Consider the following 13844-nt stretch of genomic DNA (forward strand, 5'->3'; position numbering starts at 1 on the left):
GATTTCAATATTCTTAAATTTACCGAGGCTTGATTTGTGACCCCAAGATGTGATCTATCCTGGAGAGAATGCTCCATGTGGGCTTGAGAAGAAAGTGTAATCTGCTGTTTTTGGATGCAATGTCCTATAAATATCAATTAAATCTACCTGGTCTATTGAGTCATTTAAAGCTTGTGTCTCCTTATTAATTTTCTGTCTGGATGATCTGTCCATTGGAGTAAGTGAAGTGTTAAAGTCCCCCACTATTATTGTGTTACTGTCAATTTCCTCTCTTATAGCTGTTAGCAGTTGCCTTATGTATTGAGGTGCTCCTTTGTTGGGTGCATATATATTTATAATTGTTATATCTTCTGTTTGGATCGAGCCCTTGATCATTATGTAGTGTCCTTCCTTGTCTCTTGTAACATTCTTTATTTTAAAGTCTATTTTATCTGATATGAGTATTGCTACTCCAACTTTCTTTTTGATTTCCATTTGCATGGAATATCTTTTTCCATTCCCTCACTTTCAGTCTGTATGTGTCCCTAGGTCTGAAGTGGGACTCTTGTCGACAGCATATATATGGGTCTTGTTTTTGTATCCATTCAGGGAGCCTATGTCTTTTGGTTGGAGCATTTAATCCTTTCATGTCTAAGGTAATTATTGATAATTATGTTCCTATTACCATTTTGTTAATTGTTGTGGGTTCGTTTTTGTAGGTCCTTTTCTTCTCTTGTGTTTCCCACTTTGAGAAATTACTTTAGCATTTGTTGTAGAGCTGGTTTGGTGGTGCTGATTTCTCTTAGCTTTTGCTGGTCTGTAAAGCTTTTGATTTCTCCGTTGAATGTGAATGAGAGCCTTGCTGGGTGGAGTAATCTTGGTTGTAGGTTCTTCCCTTTCATCACTTTAAATATGTCATGCCAGTCCCTTCTGGCTTGTAGAGTTTCTGCTGAGGAATCAGCTGTTAATCTTATGGGAGTTCCCTTGTATGTTATTTGTCCTTTTTCACTTGCTGCTTTCAATAGTTTTTCTTTGTCTTTAATTTTTTTCAGTTTGATTACTGCATGTCTCGGCGTGTTTCTCCTTGGGTTTATCCTGCCTGGGACTATGTGCGCTTCCTGGACTTGGGTGGCTATTTCCTTTCCCATGTTAGGGAATTTTTCAACTATTATCTATTCAAATATTTTCTTGGGTCCTTTCTCTCTCTCTTCTCCTTCTGGGACCCCTGTAATGCGAATGTTGTTGCCTTTAATGTTCTCCCAGAGGTCTCTTAGGCTGTCTTCATTTCTTTTCACTCTTTTTTCTTTATTCTCTTCCATGGCAGTGAATTACACCATTCTGTCTTCCAGGTCACTTATCTGTTCTTCTGCCTTAGTTATTCTGCTATTGATTCCTTCTAGTGTATCTTTCATTTCAGTTATTGTATTGTTCATCTCTGTTTGTTTGTTCTTTTTTTTTTTTGCTGTATGCGGGCCTCTCACTGCTGTGGCCTCTCCCGTTGCAGAGCACAGGCTCTGGACACGCAGGCTCAGCGGCCATGGCTCACGGGCCCAGCCGCTCCGTGGCATGTGGGATCTTCCCGGTCCGGGGCACGAACCCGTCTCCCCTGCATCGGCAGGCAGACTCTCAACCACTGTGCCACCAGGGAAGCCCTGTTTGTTCTTTAATTCTTCTAGGTCTTTGTTAAACATTTCTTGTATCTTCTCGATCTTTGCCTCCATTCTTTTTCCAAGGTCCTGGATCATCTTCACTATCATTATTCTGAATTCTTTTTCTGGAAGGTTGCCTATCTCCACTTCATTTAGTTGTTTTTCTGGGGTTTTATCTTGTTTCTTCATCTGGTACAAAGTCCTCTGCCTTTTCATTTTGTCTATCTTTCTGTGAATGTGGTTTTTGTTCCACAGGCTGCAGAATTGTAGTTCTTGTTTCTTCTGCTGTCTGGCTTCTGCTGGATGAGGCTATCTAAGAAGTTTGTGCAAGCTTCCTGATGGGAGGGACTGATGGTGGGTAGAGCTCGGTGTTGCTCTGATGGACAGAGCTCAGTAAACCTTTAATCCTCTTGTCTGCTGATGGGTGGGGCTGGGTTCCCTCCCTGTTGGTTGTTTGGCCTCAGGCGACCCAGCAGTGGAGCCTACCTGGCTCTTTGGTGGGGCTAATGGCCGACTCTGGGAGGACTCACGCCAAGGAGTACTTCCCAGAACTTCTGCTTCCAGTGTCCTTGTCCCCACGGTGAGCCACAGCCACCCCCCGCCTCTGCAGGAGGAGACCCTCCAACACTAGCAGGTAGGTCTGGTTCAGTCTCCTATGGGGTCACTGCTTCTTCCCCTGGGTCCCAATGCACACAGTACTTTGTGTGTGCCCTCCAAGAGTGGAGTCTCTGTTCCCCCCAGTCCTGTCGAAGTCGTGCAATCAAATCCCGCTAGCCTTCAAAGTCTGATTCTCTAGGAATTCCTCCTCCCGTTACCGCACCCCGAGGTTGGGAAGCCTGACTTGGGGCTCAGAACCTTCACTGTGGTGGGTGCACTTCTGTGGTATAAGTGTTCTCCAGTTTGTGAGTCACCCACCCAGCAGTTATGGGATTTGATTTTAATGTGATTGCGCCCCTCCTACCATCTCATTGTGTTCTTTGTGTTTGGATGTGGGGTATCTTTTTTGGTGAGTTCCAGTGTCTTCCTGTTGATGATTGTTCAGCAGTTATTTGTGATTTTGGTGCTTTCGCGAGAGGGAATGAGCACAACTCCTTCTACTCCACCATCTTGAACCAATCTTCCTGAAGTTGCCTTTTTCTTGGTTCACCATTTTCTTGGTTGCTATAAACCTTTGTTTTCCAGAGTTCTGAGAGTGTTGGCTCTGGTAGTTTCTCCTTGCTTTTTCGACGTTTCTTTGGAGGGATGAGAGCTTGGAGCTGCCTGCTCTGCCGTTTTGCTGACATCACTCCACCCTGCTTTCTCTTTTTTTAAAAAAAAATAAATTTATTTATTTATTTCTGGCTGCGTTGGGTCTTTGTTGCTGTGCGCGGGCTTTCACTAGTTGCAGCGAGCAGGGGCTACTCCTCGTTGTGGTGCGCCGGCTTCTCGTTGCCGTGGCTTCTCTTGTTGTAGAGCATGGGCTCTAGGCACGCGGACTTCAGTAGTTGTGGCACACGGGCTCAGTAGTTGTGGGTTACGGGCTGTAGATCGCAGGCTCAGTAGTTGTGGCGCACAGGCTTAGTTGCTTCACGGCATGTGTGATCTTCCTAGACCAGGGCTTGAATGCGTGTCCCCTGCATTGGCAGGCAGATTCTTAACCACTGAGCCACCAGGGAAGTCCCACCCTGCCTTCTCTTTAAGTGTTTACCACTAAAATTGCCATTGTTTTCAAGAGTGCCTTTAGGCTTGAACTAATCCACATTCTGTTCCAAATAAAGTCATTTTCTTTGAGGGAAATCTTTGGAGCCCTCAGTTTTTACGGCCTCTTTCCTTTGGCAAAATCTCTGAGCCACTGCTCTGGAGCTGGAGGCAGAGACAAGGGCTTACCTCTCTCTTTAGGAACAGGCCAGTGGACAGGCATGGTAGTCTATTCTCCTTGGCTTGCCTCTCCTAGAACCTTTGGCCCTATGAGTGAGCTGTGATGTGGGCAGTGGGGCCCCGTTATTGTTCCATATTATGCCTGAGTGGGAAGTGGATGGAAGAGCAGAGCCCACAGTCAGCTCCACTTAGCTCTGCAGCACTGAGCTGGAAATGATAAGAAATGCTGGTATGCTGCTCCTCCTGGAGGGATGCTGTACCCCTTGACTGGGAGCTAGGGAGACAGGGAGCCGTGTCTTCCTGTCTTGACACACCCACTTGGAGTGGAGCTTCCTTCTTGTTGAGTTAGGGAAGGGGCCGAGCAGTTGTGGCTGCAGTGCCACAGATTCTCACCTTTCTTGCTGAGATTTAGTAAATTTGGTGGGGTGCTGGAGGTATTTCTTCTTTTGCTGTGGGCTCTTAGGACAATTTTCAGGAACTTTATTCTACCAGTTTTTTTATACCTTTCTCCAGTTATGGTTGTTTTGTTGAAGAAAAAGTCTGCAGATCTCCTTACTCTACGATTCTGGAAGTTGATCCTCTTTACTTTGTTTTTCATGTAAATTTTATTGACATGTACATGCAAAAGTGTACAAATCATAAGTCTTCAGCGAATTTTCAGAGTGAACATGTCTGTGTAACCAGTACCACATTCAAGACCCAGAACTTTGCCAGAACTCCTGCATCCTCCCTGTGGCCCTCTTGCAGAATCTATTCACTCGCCCATTCCTGTAACTGTTGATGTTATTCTGGCCTGTAACACCATGGATCATATTTGCCTGTTTCTGAACCTTTTTAAAAATGGAATCATGTACTCTTGTGTGGGGCTTCTTCAGCTCATGGTTAAGATTGATGAGATACATGTGGTTACAGTTTATTTTCATTGCTACATAGTACTATGTTGTATAAATATTAAATAGTGAAAGCAATGAAAAAGTCTTTATCCTGTTAGGCTGTTATGAATAGTGTTACTGTGAACATTTTTATACTTGTATTTTGGTGAACATATGTCTACATTTCTGTTGGATATAGAATGGGATTTAGGGGTCATAGAATGTGGATAAAGAGTTAAATCTTTTTCTGTGCTATATGAAAATCTGTCCTTTGATTAAATCTCTATCTTTGTTCCCCCCAAAACAGAATGAGGGTAAGAATGTCAATGATGTTACTAGGTAGCAAGCATTGGTTGTGGTAAAAATTATTTCTGAGTGACAAATTACGTCTTTATTGGGAGGAATGATAATGCTGATTGGGATACTATGCTTTGTGCTTCTCTTGAGTGTAGTGACCATTGTAACTGGGCATGTTTCTTGTGGGGAACCTGTGCCTGTATTGTTGCCACAAGACATGTTGGCTTCTGTGGGGTAAGGGTTACCTGGCTTGCTTGCTTTCATGCTGTTAGATTGATGCCAAATGTGGCCTTATGGTCATTTTCTGAGTTTGAATGTTTAATAGAACCTAAGACTATCCCACAGGTAGGGTTACAGGTAGGGTAAGCCTTAGGAGATACTGCCAAGCATTTTTCCAAAATGGTTTTACACCAGTAGTGTACAAGAGGTGTAGTAACACCTTGCCAACCCTTGGTTTTCGTTTTTGTTTTTATTTCCCTCCCTCCCTTCTTTCTTACCCTCCTTCCTTCCCTCCTTTCTTTCTAAAAGAGATTTTGGTAGCATGCTTACATTTTTTTCAGCATGTTATTATGAAAAAATTTTAATATAGAGAAAAGTTGAAAGAATTCTATGGTGAACTCTCATATACCCATAACCAAATGTGACAATTAACATTTTGCTATACTTGTTGTCATATATCTTTTCATCTATCCATCCATTGATTTCTTATTTTTTTCATTTCATTTCCCCTTAAATATACATATAAGTATGTATATTATTTTTTTGTTTTGTTTTTTGGTTTTTTTAATATCTTTATTGGAGTATGATTGCTTTACAATGGTGTATTAGTTTCTGCTTTACAACAAAGTGAATCAGCTATATATATACATATATCCCCATATCCCCTCCCTCTTGTGTCTCCCTCCCACCCTCCCAATCCCACCCCTCTAGGTGGACACAAAGCACTGAGCTGATCTCCCTGTGCTATGTGGCTGCTTCCCACTAGCTATCTGTTTTACATTCGGTAGTGTATATATGTCCATGCCACTCTCTTTGTCCCAGCTTACCCTTCCCCCTCCCCGTGTTCTCAAGTCCATTCTCTATGTCTGTGTCTTTATTCCTGTCCTGCCCCTAGGTTCTTCAGAACCTTTTTTTTTTAGATTCCATATATATGTGTTAGCATACGGTATTTGTTTTTCTCTTTCTGACTTACTTCACTCTGTATGACAGACTTTAGGTCCATCCACCTCACTACAGATTAACTCAGTTTTGTTTCTTTTTATGGCTGAGTAATATTCCATTGTATATATGTGCCACATCTTCACATAGAAGTATACATATTATTAAAGATCAATATTAGCTTATAACTTTTTTCTTTCACTGTAAAATTTACATATAATTGAAATGTACAAATCTTAATTGTATCTCACTGTGTGTTCACATAACTATAACCCTTTGTAACACAAACCCCTTTAAAAATGTAGAACATTACCATCACACCTGAAATTATCCTCATGTCCCTTCCAGTTAAGCCCTACCTCCACCCGACAAAAGTCAACAACTGTTTTTACTTTTTCCCACCATAGATGAGTTTTGTCTGCTCTAGAACTTCATATAAATGGAATTCTATTCGTTTCCTAGGGTTGCCATAACAAACTACCACAAATCAGGTGGCTTAAAATAACAGATTGTATTTTCTTACAATTCTGGAGGCTAGGAGTCCAGACACATGTTCTCTTGAAGTCTCTTGGAGAGAATCTGTTACATGCCTTTCTCTTAGCTTCTGAGTGTTGCTGACAGTCCTTGGTGTTCTTGGCTTGCAGCTGCATAACTCCAGCCCCTGCTTTCATAGTCACATGACATTCTCCCTATGTGTCTGTACAAAGTCATCTCTTCTCTTTGTGTCTCTTTCAAGGACACCAGTGATATTAGATTAAGGGCCCACCCTTCTCCAATATAAACTCAGTTATGTCTACAACAACCCTATTTCTAAATAAGATCACATTCTTGGGTACAGGGGTTAGCACTTAAGCATATCTTTTGGGGGCACACAGTTCAACCCGTAACAGTAATCATACAATGTGTATTCTTTTGTACAAGTTTCTTTTACGTAGTGTAATGTTCCAGATTTATCCCTTTGTGGTTATTAGTAGTTTATTTCTTTTTAAGTATTGTTCTACTATACTTTTTTTTTAATCTTTCTTATTATTTTGGCTGTGCTGCACAGCTTGTGGGATTTTAGTTCCTCCACCAGGGATTGAACCCAGGCCCTCGGCAGTGAGAGCGTGGAGTCCTAACCACTGGACCGCCCGGGAATTCCCTTGTTCTCTGCAGCCACAATTTGCCCTTCTCTCTCCCTAGCTCAACAAGAGGGAAGCTCCACTCCAAGTGGGTGTGGCCAAGACCGGAAGACAGGGCTCCCTGTCTCCCTAGCTCCCAGTCAAGCATCCCTCCAGGAGGAGAAGAATACCAGCATTTCTTATCACTTCCAGCTCAGTGCTGCAGAGCTAAGTGGAGCTGATTGTGGGCTCCCTTCCTCCATCCACTTCCCTTGTTGGTTCTTCTCCGGTTCATGGTCCCTCAGCTGTTTCCAGCTTTTGGCTATCTTTAATAAAGTTGCTGCGAAGATTCTTGTACAGGTTTATTTTTGTGGTCATATGTTTTCATTTTTCTTGGACAAATACTTAGGAGTGGAAGTGCTCTGTCATAGAGTAGGTATATGTTTGGTTGTAAAATAAACTACCAGATCATTTTCCAAAGTGGTTGTATTATTTTCTAATCCCAGCAACAACATATACAAATCCTGGCTTCTGCTCATCTGCGTTAGTTTGGGCTGCTGTAACAAAGTATATGGAGTGGGTCACTTAAACCGTAGATTTATTTTTCACAGTTCTGGAGCTGGGAAGTCTAAGATCAAGGTGCTGGCCAGTTTGGTTCCTGGTTTGGCCCTCTTCCTGATTATGTTCTCATCTAGTGGATAGCTAGCCAGCTCTCTGGCCTCTTATTAGGGTGCTAATCCCATTCATGGGATCTCTACCCTTGTGACCTAATTAGACCTCCCAAAGGCCCCATCTCCAAATACCATCACATTGAATTAGGATTTCTACGTGAATTTCGAGGGGACACATTTGGTTCACTTACAATATCCTCACCAACATTTGCTGTTATCTCTCTTTTTAATTTTAATTCTTCTGATGGATTTGTAGTAGTATCTCGTTGTAGTTGTAATTTGCATGTCCCAGGTAACTAATGATATTGAATCTTTTTTCATTTTTTATTGGCTGGCCACTTGTATGTCTTCCATTGTGAAGTGCCTGCTTGAATCTTTTGCCCCTTGAGTTTTATCTTTGTATTATTGAGTGTAGGAGTTCAGTAGTGATATGTATCAGTACTTTGCCAGATGTGTTTTGTGAATATTTTCTGTGGTCTGTGGTTTGCATATTCATTTTCTTTCCTTCTTTTTTTTTTATAAATTTATTTTTTATTTATATATGGCTGTGTTGGGTCTTCGTTGCTGCACGCAGGCTTTCTCTCATTGCAGCGAGCGGGGGCTACTCTTTGTTGTGGTACACAGGCTTCTCATTGCGGTGGCTTCTCTTGTGGTGGAGGCTCTAGGCGCATGGGCTCAGCAATTGTGGCTCACGGGCTCTAGAGTGCGGGCTTCAGTAGTTGTGGCACACGGGCTTCATTGCTCCGTGGCATGTGGGATCTTCCCAGACCAGGGCTCGAACCCATGTCCCCTGCATTGGCAGGTGGATTCTTAACCACTGCACCACCAGGGAAGTCCTTAATGGTGTCTTTTGATGAGCTGTAATTTTTAATTTTCATGAAGTCTAATTCATTAACTTTTCCTTTTATGGCTATTACTTCCTGTGTCCTATCTAAGAAAACCCTAGGAATATGAAAATATTCCCCTTTTTTTCCCCTAAAAACTTTACAGTTTTAGCCTTTATGTTTAGGCTTATGGTCCATTTCAAAGTAATTTTTGAATAGTGGATGAGATAGAGGTTAATTTTTTCCTTATGAATATTAGTTATTCCTTTATCACTTGTAAAAGCTTTTCTTGTAAGTGTGGGTCTATATTCCACTGACTTTTTAAAAAATATTTATTTTGTTTATTTATTTGGCTGCACTGGGTCTTAGTTGGGGCATGTGGGACCTTCGTTGTGGCATGTGGGATCTAGTTCCCTGACTGGGGATTGAACCTGGGCCCCCTGCATTGGGAGCATGGAGTCTTAACCACAGGACCACAAGGGAAGTCCCACCACTGATTGATTTGTTGATTCTAATGTTTAAATCACAGTGTCTTCATTACTGTCGCTTTATGGTAATGAGATGGCCTGGGCCGTGAGACCCTTTACTGGAGTGCTTGTGCCTGGACAAACATCTCCTCAACCAACAGAATACCAAAAAAACTATAAGGGACTAAAAATAATAACTACATGCATGGGCATTTGGGGCAAATTATGAACAATGAGACACAAAAAGGCCAAAACCCAACTGCCACTTTTTAGGTGCCAGGAGCAATAGCAATAGCAAGCTCCCGGCACACATCACCACCAAGGGGGTGGGCAGACCACCTAAGCCACCCCTCTGGCCCAACTCACCAATCCACTCCTACCCTCACCCTATCTAAGGACCCAGCTTGCCCCCCTTGGGGAGCGAACGGGGGCACCTGTTGCTTGTTCAGGCTCCCTTGTGCTGTAGCACAAGTCCCAGTAAAGTCTTGCCTGAATTTCTCATTTGACCTCTTACCACTTTCTGTTGATTAAAGACTCCAAGAACCTAGGTCAGTAACAGTAAGTCTTGAAGGCACACAGTAATAGTTCTCCAACTTTATTATTCTTTTTCATGTTTGCTTTGAGTATTCTAGGTCCTTTCTATTTCCATGTAAATTTAAAAATCAACCTGTCAGTTTCTACTGAAAGCCTAATGGGAGTTTGATTGGGATTGCATTGAATCTATAGATCAATTTGGGGAGAATTGACATCTTGACAATATAGAGCCCTCGTACCCATGAAAATAGTATATTTCTCTACTTATTTAGATCTTTATTCCTCTTAGTAGTGTTTTTTAGTTTTTCAGTGAGAATGTATTACACATTGTTACATGTAACATAACAGAAAGATATATTTAAGTTCTAACCTCTAATACTTCTGAATGTGACCTTATTTGGAAATAAGGTCTTTACAGAGGTAATCAAGTTAAGGTCATTAGGGTGGGCTGCAATCAATTATGACTGGTCTCTTCATAAAAGGGGGAAATTTGGACACAGACACACACACACACACAGAAGGAAGATGATGTGAAGACACACAGTGAGAATACTGTGTGAAGACAGGGGGTTGGAGTGATGCATCTGTAAGCCAAGGAACACCAGAGATTGCTGGCAAACCACCAGAAGCTAGAAAAAGTCAAAGAATAATTCCTACAGGTTTCAGAGGGAGATTGGTACTACAGAGCAAATTTAATTTAATTGGGAGTAGAAGCTGTTTCCTTGATGATGCAAGCGGAGTCAAACTGAGGGATGGAAGAATAATTTTATAAACAGCCTAATTGTTCAAGTTAGGTTTTATTATTTGTTTTTATTTTTGGTCCAGTATTGGACATTTAGTTCTTTAATTAACTTGGATTTTTCTTTCAGAGTAAAATAAAAAGTATGGGGATAAATTTCCTTTAGTGAATCTTGTCTTCTTAAGAAGAACACTCACCGTAAGAAAGCAGTATTAAGTACAGTGGGAACATTTAATTTCAGTAGTTTACGAGAGATATTTTAGAGCTAACTAACACAAATGAGTGTTGTGAGGTACTTTAAACAGATGGCACTTATTGACTATCATAGTCGCTTCTAGTCTATAAAGCGGATTTTTTTTAATTTGTCATACTCTTAGAAATTGTTTAAGAAACAGCAAATAATTGCTGCATTTAGATTATTGGAAGCATATTAAGGCAATTTAAATTTGTTGTGTTTTCGGTTGAAAAAGTCACTGATCTTAGTTTAGATTTACCTGTGTACAAATCAGTAAACATTAAAAATCTCAGTACTATTAAAAAAATTTTTTTTTTTTTTGCCCCACCGTGTGGCTTGTGAGGTCTTAGTTCCCCGACCAGAGATCAAACCCGCACCCCCTGCAGTGGAAGCGTGGCGTCTTAAGCACTGGACTGCCAGGGAAGTCCTCCAATTTTTTTTTAAATTACAGTGTTCTGCTTACTATAGAGTGAGTAGTTAAGCATCTTCTGTAAATTGCATGGTCCTTTCATTTGCCCATTACTGAAGTGTGTTTTTCTTAATCTGTAGAAGTTCTTGTTATATTCTGCATGTTAATTGTCTATTGATTTATGTATTTGCAAATAATTTCTCCCAGTTTGTTGTTTTTAACTTTGTGATGTTTGTCATCATATTAAAGTTTTGTTTGGGTATTTCTTCTGTTATTCAGGAAATCTACCTTATCTTAAAATTTTGAATTTATCATTTATATTTTCTTCAGTCATTTTTAGTTTCCATTAAATTTGTTTAAATTCACCTGCAATCTGAGTGTTGTATAAAACAGCCATCTTAAATTTTTTTCCCCCAGGAATTGAAAGTTCCTGGGGAACCACACTGCTTGGTGAATGATACATCCTCATTGTATACTGTTTACCTAATCAAACAACAGTCTGCTTGTTTTCCAGAGCTGTTTGGGGGATTTTCTTTTTTTTTTTAACTGTTTCTTGATGGCTGTGTTTGTACCACGCCTTCTTCATTTAATTCTACTTAATTATGTGTTTTCATATCTAATACAGTAAATCTCTCTTCATTGTTCTTTTTCTAAATTATCTTAGCTATTTTTTATTGTGTCTAATGTGTAAAGTGATTTACTGTTTTCCTTTTTTTTGCGTGGCTTTTGGGATCTCAGTTCCCCTACCAGGGATTGAACCCAGGCCACAGCAGTGAAAGCACCAAATCCTAACCACGAGACCACCGGGGAACTCCCAAAGCGATTTACTTTTTATCAAGTTTTGTTTATTTTGGTAAAAATATACCTAACATAAAATTTACCTTTCTTTTTTTTTTTTTGGCTGCGTTCGGTCTTCATTGCTGTGCGCAGACTTTCTCTAGTTGTGGTGAGCGGGGGCTACTCTTTGTTGCAGTGCACAGGCTTCTCATTGCAGTGGCTTCTCATGTTGCGGAGCATGGGCTCTAGGCGTGCGGGCTTCAGTAGTTGCAGCATGCGGATTCAATAGTTGTGGCACGCAGGCTCTAGAGCGTGCAGGCTTCAGTAGTTGTGGCTCACGGGCTCTAGAGCGCTGGTTCAGTAGTTGTGGTGCACGGGCTTAGTTGCTCCACAGCATGTGGGATCTTCCTGGACCAGGGCTTGAACCCGTGTGCCCTGCATTGGCAGGCGGATTCTTAACCACTGCACCATCAGGGAAATCCCCATTTGAACCATTTTTAAGTATACAGTTCAGTCGCATTAAGAACATCATATTGGTGTGCAGCCATCACCACCATCCATCTGCAGAACTTTTTCATCTTACACAATTGAAACTGTACCCGTTAAACAATATCTCCTCAATTCCCCCTCCCTCTAACTAACGCCTGGCAACCATCATTCCACTTTCTGTCAAACTTGACTACTCTGGGTACCTCATATAAGTAGACGACAAAGTAGGTATTTGTGCTTTTGTGTCTGGCTTCTTTCACTTAGCATGGTGTCTTCAGGGTTCATCCTTGTTGTAGCATGTGTCAGAATTTCATTCTTTTATAAGACTGAATAATATTCTATTGTATGTATTTACCACATTTTATTTATCCATTCATGTTGATGGACACTTGGGTTACTTCCACCATTTGGCTGTTGTGAATAATGCTGGGTATGACATGTTGTATAAGTATCTGTTTGATACCCTACTTTCATATCTTTTGGATATGTATCTAGAAGTGCAAATGCTGGATCACACGGTATTTCTATGTTTAGTTTTTTGAGCAACCGCCATACTGTTTTCCGTAGCAGCTATACCATTTTACACTTCCGCTGACAGTGCACAAGGATTCCAATTTCATCTCCTTGCCAATGCTTGTTATTTTGTTTGTTTTATAGTAGCCACTCTAATGGGTACAAAGTGTATTTCTTTGTGGTTTTGATTTGCATTTCCCTGACGACTAGTGATGTTGAGCATCTTTTCATGTGCTTGTGGGCCATTTGTATATACCTTTTTTGAGAAATATGTGTTTGCTATTGTTGTAGGATTACTTTTTAAAACTTCCTTTATTGCTGTGTTAATGGATTCTAGAGAAAGAGCTAAGTGTATGTGTTCATGTGCCATTTTGAACCAGAAAACCTCTGGCCTCTCTCTTTTTTAAAAAAAAAAAATATTTATTTATTTATTTATTTATTTTTTATTTTTATTTTTTTGGCTGAGGCAGGTGTTAGTTTTGGCACACAGGATCTTTAGTTGTGGCATGCAAACTCTTAGTTGCAGCATGTGGACTATTTCCCTGACCAGGGATCAAACCTGGGCCGCCTGCGTTGGGAGCGCAGATTCTTGGTCACTGCACCACCAGGGAAGTCCCTGGCCTTTTTTTTTTTTTTTTTTTTTTTGTATTTGGTTAATTCCAGGGAACGTAGATTCCTTTCTTTTCTTTTAACTTTATTTATTTATTTTTTGGCTGCATTGGGTCTTCGTTGCTGTGCACGGGCTTCCTCTAGTTGCAGCAAGTGGGAGCTACTCTTTGCTGCGGTGCGCAGGCTTCTCATTGTGGTGGCTTCTCTTGTTGCGGAGCATGGACTCTAGGCGCGCGGGCTTCAGCAGTTGTGGCGCATGGGCTCAGTTGCTCCATAGCATGTGGCATCTTCCCGGACCATGGATCGAACCTGTGTACCCTGCATTGGCAGGCAGATTCTTAACCACTGCACTACCAGGGAAGTCCTGGCCTTTCTTTTAAAATGGAATTCCGTTAAAAAATATTGCTATAGCTGTTAATAATTGTATGTTTATTTTAATTTTGCATTTTTATATTAATATAGGTTTAGTGGAAGATCAAAGCTAGCCATATAATTCGGTGTTGCCTATAATATAATATTCTTTCTTTATCTGAAACAGTTGATGACTATCAGCCAGTTCGCCTATTAAGTAAACCTGGGGAATTAAGAAGAGAATATGAAGAGGAGATAAGCAAGGTATGTACTAAATACTTAGTACTCTTAATACTTAGTACTAATACTTAGAA

General features: G+C 40.9%; 1 protein-coding gene across 3 annotated transcripts in view; it reads left to right on the plus strand.

The window, feature by feature from the left end:
* RNF168 (ring finger protein 168) overlaps positions 1-13844 on the plus strand; it is a 54111-nt gene that overhangs the window by 17730 nt on the left and 22537 nt on the right. For all 3 annotated transcript variants that reach the window (XM_081234339.1, XM_081234340.1, XM_081234341.1), the window contains exon 3: positions 13718-13794. In XM_081234339.1, the coding sequence (XP_081090465.1) occupies positions 13718-13794 (77 nt within the window). The remainder of the gene's footprint in view (positions 1-13717; positions 13795-13844) is intronic.

Source organism: Mesoplodon bidens (genome assembly GCF_964165515.1).
Source record: "Mesoplodon bidens genome assembly, chromosome: 5".
Lineage (NCBI taxonomy): Eukaryota > Metazoa > Chordata > Mammalia > Artiodactyla > Ziphiidae > Mesoplodon > Mesoplodon bidens.